At 46.9% G+C, this 22265-nt stretch overlaps 1 protein-coding gene across 4 annotated transcripts in view; it reads right to left on the reverse strand.

Annotated features, from left to right (window-relative positions):
• Positions 1-1040: 1040 nt before the first annotated feature.
• Positions 1041-22265, reverse strand: part of LOC115087234 (circumsporozoite protein-like) — a 47118-nt gene continuing 25893 nt past the window's right edge. For all 4 annotated transcript variants that reach the window (XM_029594160.1, XM_029594162.1, XM_029594159.1 and 1 more), the window contains 2 exons: positions 18237-18327; positions 1041-3479 (listed from right to left, as the gene is read on the reverse strand). In XM_029594160.1, coding sequence (XP_029450020.1) covers positions 3217-3479; positions 18237-18327 — 354 coding nt within the window. In that variant the 3' untranslated portion in view covers positions 1041-3216. The remainder of the gene's footprint in view (positions 3480-18236; positions 18328-22265) is intronic.

Below are 22265 nucleotides of genomic sequence, written 5' to 3' on the forward strand. Positions count from 1 at the left end.
CTGAAGGAGCTGCACGGCCGACCGTTCGTGGCCTGCTGCAGAGAGGGGGCAGCTGTGCCGGGCGGTTAGAGGAGGTAGGAGGGACTGGCCGTGGCCTGCCGCGGCTAGGCGCCACAACACTGGCAGGCTGATGTGACTACAGGGGTATATATAGGGGTAGATTTTATAAATGTACGCGCGGGCGTACTTTCGTTCGTGCACCAGGCGCGAACAAAAGTACGCTGGATTTTATAAGATACGCGCGTAGCCGCGCGTATCTTATAAAATCCGGGGTTGGCGCGCGCAAGGGGGTGCCCAGCCCAGCTGGCGCCGAGCCCAGTGCACAGCCCAGCGCGCGCTGCCTGTTCCCTCTGAGGGAACTTTCCTTCCGCCTCCCCTCACCTTCCCCTCCCTAACCCACCCCCCGGCCCTATCTAAACCCCCCCCTACCTTTGTTGGCAGATTTACGCCTGCGGAAAGCAGGCATAAATCTGCGCGCGCCAGCGGGCTGCTGGCGCGCCATCACCCAACCCAGGGGCTGATCCGGAGGCCTCGACCACGCTCCTGGGCCGGCGCCACGCCCCCTGACACGTCCCTAAATGCAAGCCCCGGGACTTACATGCGTCCTGGGGCGCGCGCAGGGGGGGTTTGGGGTAGGTTTTTGGGGGGTACGCATGTACCCCTTTGAAAATCTACCCCTCACTGTGATGTCAGTTTGCTCCATCTCCATCTGCTGGTAGAGGCGCATACCCACTTGTTCTGAATTCATTTGACGTTAAGAAACAGCCTTTAGTGTGTGTATGTGTGTCTATGCACAAGGGAAATGGGGGGGGGGGGGGGGGGATAACATGACCCCATCTACTCAAAGAAAAGACAACACAGAAAGTTTAGAAAATATGCAAATTGTATTTGAAAACATAACTTCTTGAAACACTGTAAACCAGGGAGAGGCAAAAGTGTTACCAGTTTTATGAGGAGAATTAGCTGGAAAGGTGGTAACAATGCCAAAATATGCAATCATACTTGCAAATTGAACCAAATAATTATTGGAGAGCAGAAAGTCATCCAAATAAAGAAATATTTATTATAAGAACTACAAATTACAGCACTAATTAGATTATATACAGAAATTTTGATATTTTGCATTCACTAGGGATTGTTAATAGAATATATAAACAGAAAGCAAGGCTCTGATACATATTATACTTGCAAGCAATATATTAAGACTTCCTGGTAGTTGGCCAAAATGCTTCTTGTAGATCAGTTAGGCAGGGAGTTGAGGCGATCAGTCTACACCCATATTTCTTCATGATGGTAGCTCCTCCTCCTGTTTTTATGTTTTATACCCTTTTTGTCTGTCTCTAATAGTCACAGATGATTTTATCTTTGTCAATCATGGGGTCACGCTGCATGCACTCTGAACAGTGTCACTGCAGTTTTCCATTCAGGATGTTTGTTGGCTTCACGAAGAGATGTCTCCCGTTGATTTGTTAAACAGGAATATGGCCTTGCAATGTCTGCACACACCTACCAGAGCGATAGACAATTCTCAGCATTTTCGGCAAATATATTGATCATGGCTGTTTCATTAGCATCAGATTTTGAAGTATTCCATCTTGGTTCACAGAAGTTAATCGAGCCTGCAGGACTTGACCTGGATCCTTATTTCTTGTATTACATGCAAAGCACAAATGTCGCAGAGCCAAGCTGACCGCAACAGAAGGAAGAACAAGGGAGCAAATAAAAGCATAAACAAAAGGTCCCCACAGACCTGAAAAGATAATGTCCCGTGTGGCTTAAGAAGCCAGGCGGATAACACTTCAACACAAGTATAAAAATTCCTTCAAAAAATATTTTTCTCGCAAACTCACCCCCATGAACTAGAAAGTACAAAAATTAGGAGGAAAAAGACTTTGGACTTACTACACCCTGAGTGTAACTTTAATCACTGGTCTCAAAAAACCTTTTAAAAACAGGTTAAATGCTTTATCTTTACTTATTTTAAGCCTTTTCTTTAAAAAAATTATCCATATATAGGTGACAATATCGCATGACAGTGTAGAATGAGTGCTTGAATATATAAATACTGTCTCCTTTCACAATCACTGAGCTTGAATCAAAATAACTAGTACTTATCTTGTAAGGTACATTTAACACCATGTAGTTTCAAAGGCATCAGCTACACTAAAAAACAAACACCCAGCACTATAGTGCAGTACAACTTGATTCACTGAAAGCTGGATATAACCGACATAGGCCAGCTTTTCGCATTCAGCTGCATCAGGGATCTCAGCTGTTAATGGAACAACTTTCAAGCTACTGCACACGTAACTCACGCCTACTGCTGGATTCTTCGATTAAAAAAAATAAATAAATTATATATATATATATATATATATATATAAATATATATATATGTATTTTAAAAAGGGTTTATAATAAGTAAAAATAAAGCATTAACTTGTTTAAAAGGATACTACACTTGATCTTAGCTAAAAGGCTGAGAAAGGCTCATGAATAAACTTACATTCAGTAGGGTGTAGTTACATCATGCTAAATCTGAGGTCCTTTTCCTCCTAATTTCTGTAATTCCCAATTCATGGGGGTGAGTTGAGAGAAAAAATATTTGAGGGAGTTTTTTTGTTTTGTAGTTGTCAATTGTCTCCTTTTTTGCCTTTAGTTTTTATTAATTACTTCAGTACAAGTGCCAGCCGCAGGGCGACTAGCTCAAGAGCTGCTGTTAATTTGTCCTGGCCTGTAGCCAGCTGATCTACCACAGCAATTAGCCCCTTAAGGTCCGCCTGGATGCCAGCTACAGTCTGGCACAGCCTCTCCAGAGATTCGCCTTCAGCTCTATGAGATCTGAACTCTGTTAGAGGTGCAGGTGTCCCTTCTGCAGAACCAACCTTAGAAGCTGCAGGTAGCTCAACAGTGCGTGAACCAAGATGTGATACCGCATCCATGCCTTCCTTATTCAAATGGAGATCACCACCAAGACCTTTGTTATCAGGTCCCAGAGAAAAAAAGGTGGATGAGCCTACTTGGGAGAAGGGCCTGGGTTTGGGCCTGGGTTTGGGCGGCCTCTGGGCCAGGTCGTTGGGCGGACTCTGGGTCGGATCGTTGGGCGGCCACTGAGTCGGATCTTTGGGCGGCCACTGAGTCGGATCGTTGGGCGGCCACTGGGTCGGATCGTTGGGCGGCCACTGGGTCGGATCGTTGGATGGCCACTGGGTCGGATCATTGGACAGCCACTGGGTCAGATCGTTGGGAGGCCACTGGGTCGGATCGTTGAGCGGCCACTGGGCCGGATCGTTGGGCGGCCTCTGGGCCGGATCGTTGGGCGGCCTCTGGGCCGGATCGTTGTGGTGGAGCTGCGGTCTTTGGGTCGGTTGGTGGGGGTTGGGTTGCAGCCACTGAGCTGGCTTCTGGTTCTGGTGCATCTGCTGGAGGGGCCTGTTCTTCTTCTTCCTTTTCCCTCTCTTCCGAATACCTGGTAGTCTCTATAAACAGATAAAGATGTGAGGGTTAAGTGATCAGGAAGTATGCAAGACAGCAACTGAGTGAAAGAAGCCAATTTTTGCCCAAAGTGAGAGGTACATCTAGCAGAAAGGTTGTGGCATGGGCTGTAAAGGAAGCAGCAGGGTGGACTGCAGAGCTTGTGTTTCAAGCCTGTATATGAATATTACCCAAGCATGAAGCTTCTATAAGACAGGGATTAGGAACAAGGTGACAGCATAGAGAAAGATTAACGTTGACTAGCCATGTGGACAGGAACACTTGGGAAACTGGCTCCGAATCCAGGCCACCTGGTAATCAGAACTTGTAGGTGTAGGGAACAAGTAATGAAAAGCAAAACGTGTTTAGAATACAATAGCAAAGAAAGAGTATGCAATAGCTTACACAGTGTTTATACTTGCAACCATCCTTTTTTTTTTTTAAGCCAAACCCATTGATATCTGAATCATTCCCTTCATTCCCCTTAATGGTGGCCTTTAGAAAAGGTGTTTGTACTATAATGTTATTGGCTATTGGGATAAGGAGAAATTAATACTTACTTGATAATATCCTTTCCTCTAAAAGCCAATTCCCACAAGTGAGTTATGCACAACTACCAGCAGATGGAGACAGAGTAAAAGATGACATCTCAGATATATAGCTCTGCCCTGAAATCAGCCTGCCAGTATTTTCTGAAAAAGCCAAACTGTGGACAAACTGATTATACTTGAAAAAGATTATTAACAATTAACCACTCATGCTTCCAACTAATAGGGAACACTGAGCTCAGAGAAAAACAATGAACATTTAATAAACATAGGGGCTGGTTAATTCACTTACCAGTCCACCAACAAATAGCAGAAACAACAATCTGAATCGTCTGCATCGAAAGGGTGAACCAAAGGTAAAAATCAGCAGATGAGAGTGGGTTGGGGATTAGCTTGCCTTAATTAGAGGAAAGGAAATTATCAGTTAAGTAGTAATTTCTCCTTCCTCTGCACTCAGGTAGGCCAATCCCCACAACTGGGATGTACCAAAGCTACTCCTGAACATATTGCTCATGCAAAAATGCGGCTTCCTCCCAAACCTGAACATCCAAGCAATAATGCTTGGAAAAGGTGTGTAAAGATGACCATGTCGCCGCTCTGCAAATCTCGAAAGGAGGCAATAATTGAATCTCTGCCCACAATACCACCTAAGCCTTTGTGGAATGCAGTCTAATCTGCTTTGGTAAAGCATCCACATAGGTAGCCACGATGACTTCCTTAACCCAATGGCCTATAGTTGCCCAAATCGCCGGCTCACCCTGTTTACCTCCACCATGGAACATAAAAAGTCGATGAGACTTCCTGTCAAATTTAGTAACCACCAAGTACCGCAACAGATGCCGCTTGACATCCAAGGTACGCAAAAGACAATACTCACTCTCATCTCTGTCCCTGTCCAACGTGGGCAGGGAAATAGACATTCAAATGAAAGTCCAAAACCACTTTTGGCAAAAAAAGGCGGCACAGTCCAAATATGTACTGCTCTCGGAGTCACACACAGAAAAGACTCATGGCATGAAGGAGCCTGCAGTCCGGAAACTCTGACATTCAGAACAAATTGCCACTAGAAAAGACTGCCTTCGAGGTAAGCAGCCGCAAGTAGAGGACATGTGGCGGCTGAAAAGTCGAACTGCCAAGAAATTCAGGACCAGATAAAGGTCCCACAGAAGCATCGGCGGTTGCAAGGGAGAACAAAGATGCTCCCTTAAAGAACAAGGACACATCTGAATGAGAATTCAAAGACCTCCCGTTGAATTGCCCCCTATAACCAACAAGAGCTGCTACTTGAACCTTCAATGTGTTAAGGGCCAAACCTTTATGCAAGCCTTCCTGTAAAAAATTCCAAAATTAATGGAATTTCCATTTTGAGAAACTACGAACCCCGCTCCTCACACCAGGCCTCGAAAACTCTCCAAACTCTAACGTATGCCAGAGACATAGAAAACACCCTTGCCTCAAGCAAAGTGGAAATCACTGCAGCAGAGTAACCACGCTTCAACAACTGAGCCCTCTCAAGGGCCAAACCATAAGACAAAACTGACTCAGATTTTCATGTAGTATGGGTCATTGACGCAACAGATCCTTCCAAAGTGGCAGTCTGAGGGGCCTGCTCACCATCAGGCTCTAGAGATTGGCAAACCATGGCCTCCGGAGCTAATCTGGAACCACCAAAAATAGTGTTGGCCTGACTTGCAATCTTCCGAATGATCCTTCCTATCAGAGGCCAGGGTGGGAAGGCATGCAACACCCTGCCGCATAGCCACATCTGACTGACAGCATCGATGCCCAGTGACTTTGCATCCCTTTTGAGACTGAGGAACCACGGAACTTTCGTGTTGCTGGAAGTCGCTAGCAAGTCTAAGTATGGGGTCCCCAGCACTCCACTATGAGCTGAAAAGCTTTCAGGTCGATTCAATAAAAGGTGCGGGAGAGCCTGCGCTCCAAGTTGACTGCCCGCTCTACCGATGCACGTCCAGGCACCTCTCCTGGGTACACGATTCCATATTTAAATGAGGCCTGGTGCTAATAAGGAGGTGCTAGGGACAATAGCGCGTCCCTAGCATCTCCTTATTAGTGGAAAAGGCGGCTGTCAGCGGGTTCGACAACTGACTCAATTTTACCGGCGTCAGTTTTCAAACCCGCCGACAGCCACGGGCTCGGAAAACGGACACCGGCAAAATTGAGCGTTCGTTTTTGAACCTGCCAACTGGTGGGCAGATTTTTTTTTTATTATTTTTAGTTCCTTCAACTTAATATCGCTGGAATATTAAGTCGGAGGGTATACAGAGAAGCAGAATTTTTTCAGGGTTGCTTCCAACTTAACACCTGCAATTTCTGAGAATAAAATGTGCAGCCAAGCCGCACATTTTACTTTCAGTATTCCAGGCAACTAACTTATAGGCTCATCAACATGCATTTGCATGTGATGAGCGCTATTAGTTTCAGGGAAGGGGGATGGCCATGCTTTTTCCACATGCTATTACCCCATACAGTATAAGGGGTAATAATAGCGCGACTAAAATGTGCAAACAGGGTCTAAACGGTGCGAACGGGCCGAGCGCACCGTTCTGTATCAGCCTGTAAGTCTGCTAACTCCCACTCACCTGGGCCCAGCCTCTTCCTGCTGAGAAAGTCGGCCCTTACATTGCCCTTTCTGGCAATCTGAGAGGTGGATGTCTAGCAGATGTTGCTCTGCCCATATCATTAGCACATCTACCTCCTCCAACACTTGTTGGCTTCTGGTTCCCCGCTGCTGATTGATGTAGGCCACCAACATCGTATTGTCTGACATTATCCTGACTGCTGGAGCCTCCAGTCGCTCTGCAAACTGCAAGCATGCCAGCCGTACTGCCCGTGCTTCCAATCGACCAATGCTCCATTGCCGTTCCTTGAACCAGTATCTCCTGACAGTGATCACTAACCAATTCGGTGTCTCCAAGGAAACTCCCTCCCTGAGATGATCCACCTGCAACCACCATTACAATTAGACGCTCACCTCCAATGGTAAGTGAAGCCTCATCATGTAGTCCTACGAGTGTGGATTCCATCTGGAAAGCAACGTGCACTGAAGAGGCGGCATATGCGCCTCACCCAGGGAACAACCTCCAATGTGGCTGCCATCAAACCCAAGACCTGTAGATAAGACCACACTTTTGGGCGAATAGTCCTTCTCAGTGCTTGAATTTGAATAATCAACTTTTGAGTGCAACTCTCAGGCAGAAAAACTATGCCCTACTTCTTATTGAAAAGAACACCAAGATAATCCAGTGTCTGAAACAGCTGTAAGCTGCTCTTGGCCAAGTTTACCACCCAGCCTAGATCCTGCAGTAAGGAGACCACCCTGTGAGAAGCTCTGTGGTTTTCCTCCACTCTCTTGGCTTAAATCAACCAGTCAACTAGATACGAGTGAACTAGGATGCCATCCTTGCGGAAGGTTGCCACTACCACCATCATGACCTTGAAGAAGGTTCTGGGTGCAGTGACGAGCCCGAAGGACAGGGCCTGAAACTGGGAATTACATCCCAGAACGGCAAACCTCAGGAACCGTTGATTTTCCTGGCAAATGGGAATATGCAAATATACTGCTGTCAGATCCAGAGATGTGAGGTATTTCCCTGATTGTACTGCTATTATTACGGAGAGCACAGTCTCCATTCAGAAATGAGTCAACCTCAAATGACGGATGACTCCTTTGAGAACCAGGACGGGTCAAAAAGACCTCTCCTTCTTGGGTATGACAAAATAGATGGAATAGCAGCCTGTATTTTCTTGCGATTCGGGAACAGGAATTATGGATTTTAAGTCCAACAGATTTTAAGTCATCTTGATCTGCATTCTTCCGATCATCATCAGGGACCGCTGCACCACAGCGTTTGCATGGGGTAGCAGATAAGTGGGAACCCTGAGTTTTTGATTCTGATTTAGAAGGCATTGCCAATTCTGAAGGGTGACCTGCAGAAAGGCTTGCAGCCCTAGAAAAGTTCCACCCAGGAAAAGGAGGATAGATCCATAACAGGCCCCATAAGGCCAAATCTGATGTCCTCTGAGCAAGCATCTCCTGAAGATGTCTCTGCCATTTGATCAACTGAAGAAGAAATGGACACCCTAGTTGTGTTGCTTCCAATTCCCACTCCCCTCGTCCTGAGGGGATGGATCAACTGTGGTAAAATCAGTAGGTAGCAAATCACCTCAAGCATCCAAGCAGCGCTGACACAGGCTTGCAGAAAGCATCGGCTGTATTGGCCCTAAATGCAAAGCAGCACAAATTGCTATGCGCTTAGACTTCTTTGATGCTGTCACCATGCTGTCCTGGCTTGTTGAATGCTTCAGTAAGATATGCACCAAAATACACACTCAGCAAAGCGCAGAAGATGCGTGCAGATTATACGTACTGAATATGCGCTCAGCTACACAGCCAATGCACTCAACCACTAGCCAAAGTATGCACAATGACAAGCCACAAATGTATGCGCACAAAAAGTGGTTGTAGTTTTAGGCGTGCATGTGCGCACCGTCACACAAACGCAAGGCGCCACAGTGGCCTATGATGTGGCAGAGGTACTAAGCCTGGAAGCAGGGCCTGGCCAAAGGGCTGCTCAATCTGCCAAGCCTGTTATGCTCCTGCCCGCAAGAAGCGTGGGCAGGCTCTTACCTTCTCACAGACAGCCAGTCGGGCTGCTGACGCTGCTGCTTGCTTTCTCCCTGAATCAGCTGGGGCTGTCCCCGCAGCTGTTCCCATGCGGCCGGATTCTCTGTTCCTGCCTTCCCCCGACGTGCTGCTGCGATCCCGGGCCCTTCAGTCAGCAGGCCGTCTCTGCTGGTGCCTGCTACAGCCCGGGTCCTTGCCTGGCTGGGAAGCCGTCCCTGCCAGTGCCTGCAGCCTGCTACAGCTCTCTGCTCTGCCTGCAGTCTTACCTCTCCTCCTGGGGCTGTCTTCACGGCATGGAGCCGTTCCTGCAGTCAGCCCTTCTCCTGCTTCAGTCCTTCTCCTGCTTCAGTACTTGCAGCTCTCTGTTCTCTCTGCCGGTGCCTGCAGCCAGCCTTACCTCTCTCTGCTTCTTCCTGCTTCTGTCCTTGCAGCTGGGAGCTGCTCCACTGACCTGCCTTCACCCAGCTCCAGCCCAGGGCTGCTCCACTGCTCCCCTGGCCTTCCACGTGGCTGAGGACGCCACCAGCTTCCAGCTCTTCTCTCCAGCTCCCTAGGGTGCGGGCGCGCGCCTCTCTGCTCCTCTTAAAGGGCCAGCCAGGTGTGGCCCCCTGCTGACCCCTCCCTGGGCGTTGTCCACCTCAGCTCTACTAAAGGGCTCAGCTTTCAGTCTGTCTTTGCCTTCGCAAGGAGTTGGTCACTCCCGAGATCCTTCGCTCCAGGAAGTCGTCCGTGTTCCAGCACTTCTGCAAGGTCCTGTGTTTCTTGTTACCTGTCGGAGCTCCTCGTCCAGTCCTGATGTCTGCTTGCCGTTCCAGTCCCAAGGTCTGTCTTTTGATCCAGTACTCGTGTTCCAGTCCTGATGTTCCTGCTGTTTCAGATGTCCATGTTCCAGCCCTAAGGTGTGTCTCCTGTTCCAGTATCCGTGTTCCAGTCCTGTTGTTCCTGCTGTTCCAGATGTCCTTGTTCCAGCACTGAGGTCTGTCTTAATCCTTGTTCCTGATCCTGATGCTTTAACCTGCCTCGAAGCTGCCAGGAGTGCAGCGTATCCTTGCCTCGAAGCTGCCAGGAGTGCAGCAAACCTGCTCTTCCCTGTGCTCTCCTCCCGCTCACAGGGTGGTCCGCGACTCAGTCCCGCGGGTGCTCTGAGTAGGGCGCCCTGAGGGACAGTGCCCATGTCTTCCTTCAGCCCTCGTTCCTGACTCCACCTCTATGCATCCAGTACCTCGTCCTGAGTCCACGTCTGTGCCTGTCCACGTCTTTGCATCCTGCACCTCGTTCCTGAAGTCCACGTCGTTCCTGAGTCTCGTCTGAATCCATGTTCCAGTCTTCACTGCCCTGGCCTCCATCCGGCCTGCCGCTTCGTGCCGTACCCTGCGGCAGGTCCGAAAGGGCTAGGAACGGTCGGAGGACTGTTCACAAGACCAACATTGCGTTGTTGGGTCTTCCGAAGCGTGCAGGTCCGGAGGAGGGCCTGTCTTCCATGTCACTCCAGGCCTGCTCCCGTCCAGCCCATGCTCGGGCATGCCACGCCTCCCGCGGCACCTCTTCAGAGCCCTCTGGGGTCGAGCCGCGGCCCAAGGACACACATCACCCAGGAGTGGGATCGCTCTCCTAGCGCTCCACAACAAAGCCTACGCTGCCTCCACACTTCACTAAACTCCTCAGAGATGTGAGTGGGAAGATGCTGAACACCAACGCTGAGAAAGACAACCCGGTAAGAATGAAATAGGGAAAGGAGAACCTCCCTAGCTTTACTACAACTTTGTCTTTTTTTTTTAAACCTGAACTCAGTCCTCCCAGGCTGAAAGCAGGAATGGGTCACCGGCTACGGGAGGGGAGGAAGGGGATCACCGCAGAGCCTCTCTTAGCCTGCAACTGCTTTTTTTTTTTTTTAAGTTCACGCCAAAAAAGCAAGTTTGCTTATCATAAACGGTGTTTTCCGAAGATAGCAGGATGAATCAGCCATACTATCCAGGTGACGTCTTCTGACGGCACACCACGCAGAGCTCTTTCTCAGTAATCAAAGCTTTGCTCTGCTGGGCATGTACGGCAGTTCCCATGCAAATGTGAGGTATGTTCCTCCTCAGTCTATGATAGAGCATTAATTTAGTGAAGCTCAGGCTGTAGAGATAAAGACCTGTTCAGGGAGGAGAGAGGGTTTGCATAGCTAATTCATCCTATCTACGGAAAACACCGTTTACGGCGAGCAAACTTGCGTTTTCCGTCAAAAGCAGGTCTGAATTAGCCATGCTGTCTGGGGAGTCCCAAGCTTAGGGTTGGAAGAGCTCTTGCTTTTTTTTTCTTCTTACAACCCGGTTCCCCTGTGGACAGCTCTTTTACTTAACTATATTTGTTAAAACTGCTTGTCTCACTGCACTGTCTGAAGCGGCAAGTTGGTCCAGGCAATGGTGGGATGTAAAGGTATGAACCAATGAACATGTGGCCACCTTGCAGATGTTTTCAATGGGAACATTACACAGGTGTGCCACTGCTCTCACCTGGTGAGCCCCAACCAATCCAGACAAGATGGAAGATGTAGATTGGTAGGAGTGTTGAATGCAAGCAGAAATCCAGTTAGATATCGTTCTCTTGATTACCGCTTTACTTAAGGCATTTGGATCACAGATAAACAGTTGCAATTGTAAGAAGTGATCCGGTAGCAAGGACCTGCTCTCCAGGTGATGTATTGTCCTCTCGCACTGAGGACAAGTCTCCCAGGGCTACGGCCCAGGAGAGAAGGGTTAGGTCAGCCATCATAGTTGGTGATTCGATTATTAGAAATCTAGACAGCAGGGTGGCTGGTGGACGTGAGGACCGCCTGGTAACTTGCCTGCCTGGTGCGAAGGTGGCAGACCTCACGCGTCACCTAGATAGGATTATAGATAGTGCTGGGGAGGAGCCGGCTGTCGTGGTACATATGGGCTCCAATGACATAGGAAAATGTGGGAGAGAGGTTCTGGAAGCCAAATTTAGGATTTTAGGTAGGAAGCTGAAATCCAGAACCTCCAGGGTGGCATTCTCTGAAATGCTTCCTGTTCCACGTGCAGGTCCCCAGAGGCAGAGCTCCAGAGTTTCAATGTGTGGATGAGACGATGATGCAGGGAAGAGGGATTCAGCTTTGTAAGGAATTGGGGAAACATTTGGGGAAAGGGGAGACTTTTACGAAAGGATAGGCTCCACCTTAACCAGAATGGAACCAAACTGCTGGCACTAACTTTCAAAAAGGAGATAGAGCAGCTTTTAAACTAGAACAAGGGGGAAAGCCGACAGTGCAAGGCTCGGAGAAATGTATCCTTGAAGGATACTAATGAAACAGGAGAGTTAGGGCATCCCAACAGAGAGGTTCCATTAAAAGCAAACATAGTCCATATGCCTATGTAAAAAATCACCAAAGCTAATGTTTTCCGAATTATCCCACACAACTGAAAAGCAGGTTGTTAAAACAAATAAAAAACACACTTTGAAATGTCTGTATGCCAATGCCAGAAGTCTAAGAAGTAAGATGGGAGAGTTAGAGTGTATAGCAGCAAATGATGAGATTGACATAATTGGCATCACAGAGACTTGGTGGAAGGAGGATAACCAATGGGACAGTGCTATATCAGGGTTCAAATTATATTGCAATGATAGGGAGGATCAACTTGGTGGGGGTGTGGCACTTTATGTCCGGGAGGGTATAGAGTCCAACAGAATAAAGATCATACAAGAGACTAAATGCTCAGTAGAATCTATATGGGTAGAAATCCCATGTGTGTTGGGTAAGAGTATAGTAATAGGAGTATAATACAGTCCACCTTGACAAAATGGTCAGACAGATGATGAAATGCTAAGAGAAATCAGGGAAGTTCAATAATAATGGGAGATTTCAATTACTCAAATATTGACTGGGTAAATGTAACATCAGGACTTGCTAGAGACATAAAGTTCCTGGATGTAATAAATGATTGCTTCATGGAGCAATTGGTTCAGGAACCAACAAGAGAGTGAGCTATTTTAGATTTAATTCTTAGTGGAACGCAGGATTTGGTGAGAGAGGTAACGGTGGTGGGGCCACTTGGCAACAGTGATCATAACATGATCAAATTTAAACTAATAACTGGAAGGGGGACAATAAGTAAATCTGCAGCTCTAACACTAAATTTTCAAAAGGGAAACTTTGATAAAATGAGGAAAATAGAAAAAAACTGAAAGCTGCAGCTGCAAAGGTTAAAAGTGTTCAACAGGCTTGGACATTGTTTAAAAATACAATCCTAGAGGCGCAGTCCATATGTATTCCACGCATTAAGAAAGGTGGAAGGAAGACAAAACGATTACCGTCATGGTTAAAAGGTGAGGTGAAAGAGGCTATTTTATCCAAAAAAACATCCTTCAAAAATTGGAAGAAGGATCCATCTGAAGAAAATAGGATAAAACACAAGCATTGTCAAGTTAAGTGTAAAACATTGATAAGACAGGCAAAGAGAGAATTTGAAATGAAGTTGGCCATGGAGGCAAAAACTCATAATAAAAACTTTTTAAACATATATACATAGCAAGAAAACTGTGAGGGAGTCGGTTGGACCATTAGATGACCGAGGGGTTAAAGGGGCTCTTAGGGAAGATAAGGCCATTGCAGAAAGACTAAATGAATTCTTTGCCTCCGTGTTTACTAATGAGGATGTTGGGGAGATACCAGTTCCGGAGACGGTTTTCAGGGGTGATGAGTCAGATGAAATGAACGAAATCACTGTGAACCTGGAAGATGTAGTAGGCCAGATTGACAAACTAAAGAGTAGCAAATCACCTGGACTGGATGGTATGCATCCTAGGGTACTGAAGGAACTAAAAAATGAAATTTCTGATCTATTAGTTAAAATTTGTAACCTATATTAAAATCATCCATTCTACCTGAAGACTAGAGGGTGGCCAATGTAACCCCAATATTTAAAAAAGGCTCCAGGGGCGATCCGGGTAACTATAGACCAGTGAGCCTGACTTCAGTGCCGGGAAAAATAGTGGAAACTATTCTCAAGACCAAAATCGTAGAGCATATAGAAAGACATGATTTCATGGAACACAGTCAACATGGATTTACCCAAGGGACGTCTTGCCTAACAAACATGCTTTATTTTTTTGAAGGGGTTAATAAACATGTGGATAAAGGTGAACCGGTAGATGTAGTGTATTTGGATTTTCAGAAGGCGTTTGACAAAGTCCCTCATGAGAGGCTTCTACGAAAACTAAAAAGTCATGGGATAGGAGGCGATGTCCTTTCGTGGAATACAAACTGGTTAAAAGACAGGAAACAGAGAGTAGGATTAAATGGTCAATTTTCTCAGTGGAAAAGGGTAAACAGTGGAGTGCCTCAGGGATCTGTACTTGGACCGGTGCTTTTCAATATATATAAATGATCTGGAAAGGAATACGACGAGTGAGGTTATCAAATTTGCGGATGATACAAAATTATTCAGAGTAATTAAATCACAAGCAGACTGTGATACATTGCAGGAGGACCTTGCAAGACTGGAAGATTGGGGCATCCAAATGGCAGATGAAATTTAATGTGGACAAGTGCAAGGTGTTGCATGTAGAGAAAAGAAACCCTTGCTGTAGTTACACAATGTTAGGTTCCATATTAGGAGCTACCACCCAGGAAAAAGATCTAGGCATCATTGTGGATAATACTTTAAAATCGTCGGCTCAGTGTGCTGCAGCAGTCAAAAAAGCAAACAGAATGTTAGGAATTATTAGGAAGGGAATGGTTAATAGAAAGGAAAATGTCATAATGCCTCTATATCGCTCCATGGTGAGACCGCACCTTGAATACTGTCACCGCATCTCAAAAAAGATATGGTTGCGATGGAGAAGGTACAGAGAAGGGCAACCAAAATAATAAAGAAGATGGAACAGCTCCCCTATGAGGAAAGGCTGAAGAGGTTAGGGCTGTTCAGCTTGGAGAAGAGACGGATGAGGGGGGATTTGATAGAGGTCTTTAAGATCATGAGAGGTCTTGAACAGGTAGATTGACTCGGTTATTTACACTTTCGAATAATAGGACTAGGGCAGCGCTTCTGAACCGGTGTGTTGCCAAGCACCGGCAGGTGTGTCCCGTGCTCCTGGTCTCTCCCGCTGCTCTTCCTTCCCTGCTGCCGTTGCCACCAGGCTAACAGTACATTCAAGCCCAGTGGGAACGGCAGCGGTGGTAGAAGAAACTGTGGCACCCGCGGCTGGCCTTTTCTTCGCGTGGAAAAATAGCAGTGGTGGCAGCAGCATCAGCCCACGAGCAATCGAAGCAGCCGGTAATCAGGAGACAGCAGCATGAGCCTCCCGCGGCCGATGGGATTCTTCATATTGGCCTGGGGGGGCTGGAGGAGGAGGCTGCTGCAGCTACCATTTGTGCTCGGGGGGGGGGGGGGGGGGGGGGGGGGGGGGGGGGGGAGAGGAAGTGAGTGAGAGAAAGAGAGAGAAGCAGCCAGCCTGTGTGTGACTGAGAGCATGTGTGTGATTGAGAGAAACTGGTCAGAGAGCTGATGTGTGTGTATATGTGAGAGACAATGAAAGTGACTGCTCAGGGAGATGACTGATGTATATGTGAGAGTGTGAGACATTAGTCAGGGAGGTGACTGATGTGTGTGTGTGAGAGAGAAAAAGCATGGAAGTGAGAAATCTGGGTATGTGAGAAAGCATGGGAGTAAGAAGCCTGGTGTGTGTGTGTGTGTGAGAAAGAAAGCATGGGCGTGAGAAGCCTGATTATGTGAGAGAAAGCATGGGAGTGGTAAGCCTGTGTGTGTGTGCATGCATGAAAGAGAGAGACTGGTTGGTAAGGTGATGGTGTGTGTGTGAGAGAAAGAGACTGGTGTGTGTGAATGTGAGAGAGAGAATGTGATTCAGGGAATGAGAAGCCTGTGCATGTGAAGAGAGTGAGCATTGGAGTGAGAAACTTGGGTGTGTGTGAGACAGCATGGGAGTGAGAAGCCTCTATATCTGAAAGAGAACATGGGAGTGGGAAGACTGTGTGTGTGTGTGTATATGCATGAGAGAAGTCAGGTGACTGGTGTTTGTTTATGTGTGTGAGAGAGAGAAAGAAAGTGATTATGGGAATGAGAAGCCTGTGCATGTGGAGAGAACAAGCATGGGAGTGAGAGATTGGGGTGTGTGTGTGTGTGTGTGTGAGAGACAGAGAAAGTGATTATGAGAGTGAGAAGCCCATATATGTAAGTAGAACACGGGAGTGGGAAGCCTGTGTGTGTGTATGGCATGAGAGAAACTGTTCAGGAAGGTGACTGGTGTGTGTGTGTCAAAGACTGGGAGATGACTGGTGTGTGAGAGACAGAAACTGGTCATGGGACATGACTGGTATGGTATGTGTGTGAGAGACATGGGCACTAAGGAAGAGGACCGTGAGTATAGAGCTTAGCTTCTACTGCTGCTTCTGGTGTGTGCCACGGCCTGCATGGAAGGGGAGTAGGAGAGCTGCTGGAGGGGGTAAGTAAAGGTGGCTTTTTAGGTTTATTTTTCTTGATTGATTTTTAATTATTTAATATTATGTGATGTCTGCTTTTTTAAAATATTTTATTGGTGTTTGGAGAATGTTTAATAGTTTTTATGAGTTTTTAATTGTTGGATGTTATTCTGTTCATAGCTGTTTTGAAACATTTATTCTGCTTATTAGTATAGTTTTACAATTATTTCTGTGTGGGGATCTATAGCTGCTTGCTGTTTTCCTAATAAGAGGTGTATTGGTTTTTAGGACCTGATTTAATATTTGTAGTGTTGCCTTTTCATAGACAGGGTTGCTCCTGTTTGAGTGTATTCCATAATACAGGTGTAACTGTGTGCGGATTAGTTTATGTGCATTACTACAGATCCTGGGAGTATGTTAGGTCAGTTCTGTGTCTGTTACCGAGATATTTTACTAGCATGTAAACGTTTGTATCAGTCTTATTTGTTGTGTTTTCTCAAGAGGACATGCATTGGTGGCAAACTGCTGACTTTTCATAAGTAGGGCTATTGAGCCTGGAAGTAGAAGGAGTTTGAGTTGCTGTTACTGAGATGACACCAGAACATCTTATTTGTAGGGTGAGTTGTATGGGGAATCTCATAATTCTGCTTTACATTCATTATTGTGGCTCAGGGCGGTTCCCGTGGATGCAAACTGTACTTTTACATCTAGCCCCGTGTCGATCATGGGTCAGTGTGTCATGCATTTGAGAACCATCTGTCAGGTGTGTCCCGATAGAAAAAAGGTTGAGAACCACTGGACTAGGGGGCATTCCATAAAGTTAGCAAGTAGCACATTTAAGACTAATCAGAGAAAATTCTTTTTTACTCAACGCACAATAAAGCTCTGGAATTTGTTGCCAGAGGACGTGGTTAGTGCAGTTAGTGTAGCTGGGTTCAAAAAAGGTTTGGATAAGTTCTTGGAGGAGAAGTCCATTAACGGCTATTAATCAAGTTTACTTAGGGAATAACCACTGCTATTAATTGCATCAGTAGCATGGGATCTTCTTAGTGTCTTGAAGACTGTGACCACCATGAAGCCTGACATTAAAATTCTTGCCAGTCTAAAACAAGCCCACAATTCACACTAATTAGAAGAAAATGTACTGTCAAACAAATATTTTCTGAATGTTAAGTGTAAATATTCAGCATTTCTGCTGTTTTTCTGTTGTAGCTTACAACTTTTTTGAATGATGCTGCAAGTTTTAAGTTGAAATAAATTTGTAAACTTAGGCAATAGCAAGTTTTGTTTATTATCTCTTACTCAGCAAGCTGTAAGCCTCCCCTCTGTCCCACAGACTCAGTAAACTCCAACTCCAACCCTTGCTTGTCCAACTCCAAGGGGGACCTTTCCACTTGTGTCCACCTCAAGTCAACAAATTCCTCAGCCCTCAGTAGTTTCAAAGTTCCAATATAGCCCATACTCTAAACTGTTTGTAGACCCCTGCCCTAGAGGAAAGGCAGGATAAGGGAAATAGGATAGAGATAGTTAAATACCTCAAAAGATATCAGCGCACAAGAGATAGGTCTCAAACAGAAAAAAGGTTCTAGAATGAGGGGGTCATGGGATGAGAGTGAAAGGGGGTAGACTTGGGAGTAATGTATGGAAATATTTCTTTAGAGAGAGGGTGCTGAATGCATGGAACAGCCTCCTAGTAGAGATGCTGGAGACAAGGGCAGTATTTGATTTCAAGAAAGTATAGAACAAGTACAGGGGATCACAGAGCTGAGCAGATGGTAATTTTTTTGTCATGTTTTTATATATCTATATCTATGCCTGCACTGGAACCAACAGAGTCAGCAAAGGTGGAATGCCTAGGTGGGCAGTAGAGGCTATGTACAACATTTCAAAAGGCATTTTTCATCTGAGCACTATAAAGTAATCTATATTGACAATAGTTGGGTCTATCAGTGCTGTCAATGTCTGAGATTTTGTTTGATTTTTGTCACTGTGGTACCCTGCCTGACTACCATGGAGACCTTGGTGTTTGGTCTGTCTGAATGTAGGAAAGGAAGGTAATAAATATTTTAAAATAAATAAATGTACACACTTGTGCAACTGCCAGAGGGGAGTTTGGTTTACTTACTTGTGTCCCACTCAATGCCTGTCCACTGCTGCTCCAGGCACTCTGCATCATGGAGTTGGGAGTGCCAGGCATTCTTCTTCAGGTTCTTTATCTGGAAACAGAGAAAGACAAACATATGCAATGAGGGCAGATATGGAATCTAATGCCCATCCAGTGTGCCAAATTTCCTTCTTAAGAGATAGCCATAGGTGAATCCCCTAAAATCAGAAGCTATTTGGTTTTCCAGAGGTCAAATAGTTGATGAACCAACTCCTAAAATGAAGGAGCTGGAGATTACCTTAGTGGATAAAGTGAAAATATTAGAAGTGGTTTTGGATAATACTCATCAAAGTTAACCAGACCTCATCAAAGTTAACCAAGTCAGTCTTTTTTTTCTTTATGCATGATTAGGAGACTAAAATCTTTGTTAGGAAGAGCAAGTTTGCTTACCGTAAACGTTTTCCGTAGACAGCAGATGAATTAGCCATGCTGTCTGGGACATCCTCTGGGCGGCTAGGCGGCGGAGCTCTCTTAGAACACCAAGTCCTTTGGTGTAGTATGCTTGCTTGGATCCACCCCCGCTTTCCCCCATCCTCCTCAGTACGTATCCAAGCAACTGAAAAGGAGTAACAACTATCTGGGGAGGCATAAGGGTCAGCATGGCTAATTCATCTGCTATCTACGGAAAACACAGTTTACAGTAAGCAAACTTGCTCTTTTCCCGTATATAAGCAGAATGAATTAGCCATGCTGTCTGGGAGACCCCAGCTGATGTATTGAGCGCAAATCCCTGATCATGTCCCAATGATGAGTTAAGGTAGTGTGTTCTATACAGTAGAGAAGATAGGTGGACAGTTTATCTCTGTTGACTTTGCAGCATTAAGAAGTACCCGCTTTGAGAATTGTTTTGCCCATGTCTATGTCAGCTGCGGTGTGCTTGTCCAAGCAATAGTGAGCCGTGAATGTGTGCAGCGAGGACCAGGTGGCAGCTCTGCAAATGTCTAGAATGGGCACCTCATGCAGGTGAGCAATAGAAGCAGTCATAGCACGGACCTGGTGAGCCTTAGGAGAGGCAGGCAAGGTCTCTGCATGTTTCTGATAGCAGAATTGTATGCAGTTTGAGATCCAAGAGGAAAGGGTCCTTTTGGAAACCGGAGGTCCTGGAGCGTTGGGGTTGAATAATACAAAGAGCTGTGAGGCTCTGTGTTCAGCGTGCGTGCGGCGTTTGTAGTAAGCGAGTGCCAGCTTGCAATCCAACATGTGTAGTTTACACTCTGCTTCATTACTATGTGGCTTTGGGTAAAAAGTTGGAAGGGTTATGGATTGGTTGAGGTGGAAAAGTGATACCACTTTAGGGAGGAAGGCGGGATGCATACGCAACATAACCTTGTTGTGATAGAACTCCAGATATGGCGTGTAGTGCACCAGGGCCTGCAGCTTGCTGACATGTCTTGCGGAGGTGAGTGCGACCAGAAACAGCACCTTCCAGGAAAGGAACTTGGAATGGCAAGTATCCAGTGGTTCAAAGAGGGGGTAGCATCAGTTGCTCTAGCACCACATTCAAATCCCATGGAACTGGAGGCTTCTGGATCGGAGGCCGGAGACGTAAAACCCCCTTTCATGAGATTGGGGCTTCGTTGTCCAGAGAGTGATAAGCTGCTATGGCACTGAGGTGAACTCTGACTGAGGCCATAGCCAGTCCTTTCCGGTAGAGCAGATGGAGGGAGTCTAATAATCGCTCAAGTGGTTAGGTGAGCGGGTTCCTGGTGCTTTCAGAGCACCAGGAGGCATAACGGGTCCATTTCCTCTGATAATTCATTTTTGTGGAGGGCTTCCTAGAGGAAACTAAGATATCCTGAAGCTGGGTGAAAGGTTCAGGTGGTGGAGTACCAGCCTTTCAATCTCCACGCAGTGAGATTGAGAGATGAGTGGAGCGGATGAAGCAGGGAGCCTCCTTCCTGGTGAGGAGGGTGTGAGCTGTTGCCTAGGGGAATCAGTCAGTCCACCGACAGTCGAACTAGACACGCGTACCACGATTGTCTGGGCCATGCTGAAGCGATGAGAATGAGGTCTGCATTGTCCGTGATGCATTTCTGGACTGTGCGAGAGATTAGTCAATGAGGAATGCGTCCTCTGCTAGTCTTTGGGGTACACCGAGCAGAAGGTCTGCACTTTGCGATTGAGTTCTGTAGCAAAGAGATCGATACGAGGCAGGCCCCAGGTTTGAAAAAGTCTGTCTGCCACGTAAGGGTCAAATATTCTGCTCAATTTGTCCGCCCTGGCATTGTTGATGCTGGGCAGGTACGTTGCCTGCAGGGTGATGGATTTGCTCTCCACCCATACCAGGATCCCCACCGCCTCTCTGCAAAGGTACCAGGAACTGGACCCTCCTTCCTTGTTGATGTAGAACATGGCCACCTGGTTGCCCGTGTGGACCATGACTGTCTTCCCTCTGAGTGCTGGTTTGAAGGCTCGAAGAGTGTTTCAAATTGCTCATAGCTCTAGTAGGTTGATCTGTTGCAATTGTTCCCAGGTGGAACACAGGCCTTGAGTCTGAAGGTGGACTAGGTGTGCGCCCCATCCCTTGGTGGAAGCGTCTGTGGTAAGGATGGTGTGATGTGCTGGAGCTCGCAGAGGGGCTCCCTCCGTGAGAGCTGCCGATGTAAGCCACCACTCCAAATCCCGTTTCATGCTGGGCGTGAGGGTGACAGGAGTGAAGAGTTGGTTGGAAAACTGGTTCTATTGGGTCTTCATGCCATGTGGCCAAGGATTGTCAGGTCTTGTCGAGCAGGAGCAGTGGTGGCCTTCTGGAGACATCTGGTGAGCGATGTCAGAGCAAGAGCTCGGGTTTCCGGGAGGAAGGCTCTGTCCCGAGTGATGTCGATATGGGCTCCAATGAACTGTAAGACTTGAGTGGGTTGCAGATTTGATTTTTCGTAGTTGACTAACAGCCCTAGGTTGTCTAGGCAGTATATGGTTGAAAGGAGATTGGTCTGCAGAAGAGATGGGTTGGGAGCACCAGTAGCCAATCGTCCAGATAGGGGAATATTTGAATCCTCCGGAGGTGAGCCACCGCTACCGCTAGGCATTTGGTAAAAACTCTGGGGGCTGAGGAGAGGCCAAATAGGAGCACCTTGTACTGAAAATGGCAGCCAGTGGCCATAAAGCATAGGAACAGCCAGGAAGCAGGGTGCATCGGTATGTGCAAATAGGAATCTTTGAGGTCCAGTGAACACATCCAGTCGCTGGGTCGAAGGAAGGGCAGGATGGACTTGAATGACGTCATTTTGAATTTTTCCCTCATTAAGTATCTATTGAGAGTTCGAAGGTCTAGGATGGGACGTAGCTCTCTCGACTTCTTGGGTATGAGGAAGTGTTGGGAACAGAAGCCCTGGTGGAACTGCGCCGCAAGCAGTTCGCAAATGCACTGTTGCTGAAGCAAGCTGTTGATCTCCAGGTGCAGTTAATCGTAATGCGTCAACAGGTGTGGAGTGGAGGGGCTGGAGTGAAAACTGAGGGAGTAGCCCTCTTGTATGATATGCAGAACCCAGAGGTCGGATGTGATGCACTTCCGTGCCTGAAGAAAGTGAGAGAGTCTGCCCCCCACCGGGAGCGTTAGCGATGGGTTCATTCTTCCTAAAAACCCTGGGAGGGTTTAGGGGGATTGGAATCCTGAGGTGAACGAGGCTGCCGAGGAGCATGTTGACGTTGCCAAGCCTCCTGTTGTGGGAAGACTGAGGATGAGTCGGAGTATATGGAGGAGGCCGGTAGGATGGGTATGGCTGGTAAGGTCATCGCTGGTAATATGGTCTTTTATATGAGGTGAAGTATTGCCTCGAGGAAGACGCATCTGCAGGAGAAGCCAGGGACATTACGGCTACCTTCTGCTTCTTGAGCTGGGCTAACGTTTCTCTAAATTTGTCCCCGAAAAGGCTATCTGGGAGGCAGGGAAGGTCAGCGAGCTTCTCATGAACATCCTCGCGGATGGCGCTGGCTCGCAGCCATGCGAGACATCGGGCCGCGATGGCATTGGCTGTGGATTTAGCCAAA

This window comes from Rhinatrema bivittatum, chromosome 3 (assembly GCF_901001135.1).
Source record: "Rhinatrema bivittatum chromosome 3, aRhiBiv1.1, whole genome shotgun sequence".
Taxonomy (NCBI): domain Eukaryota; kingdom Metazoa; phylum Chordata; class Amphibia; order Gymnophiona; family Rhinatrematidae; genus Rhinatrema; species Rhinatrema bivittatum.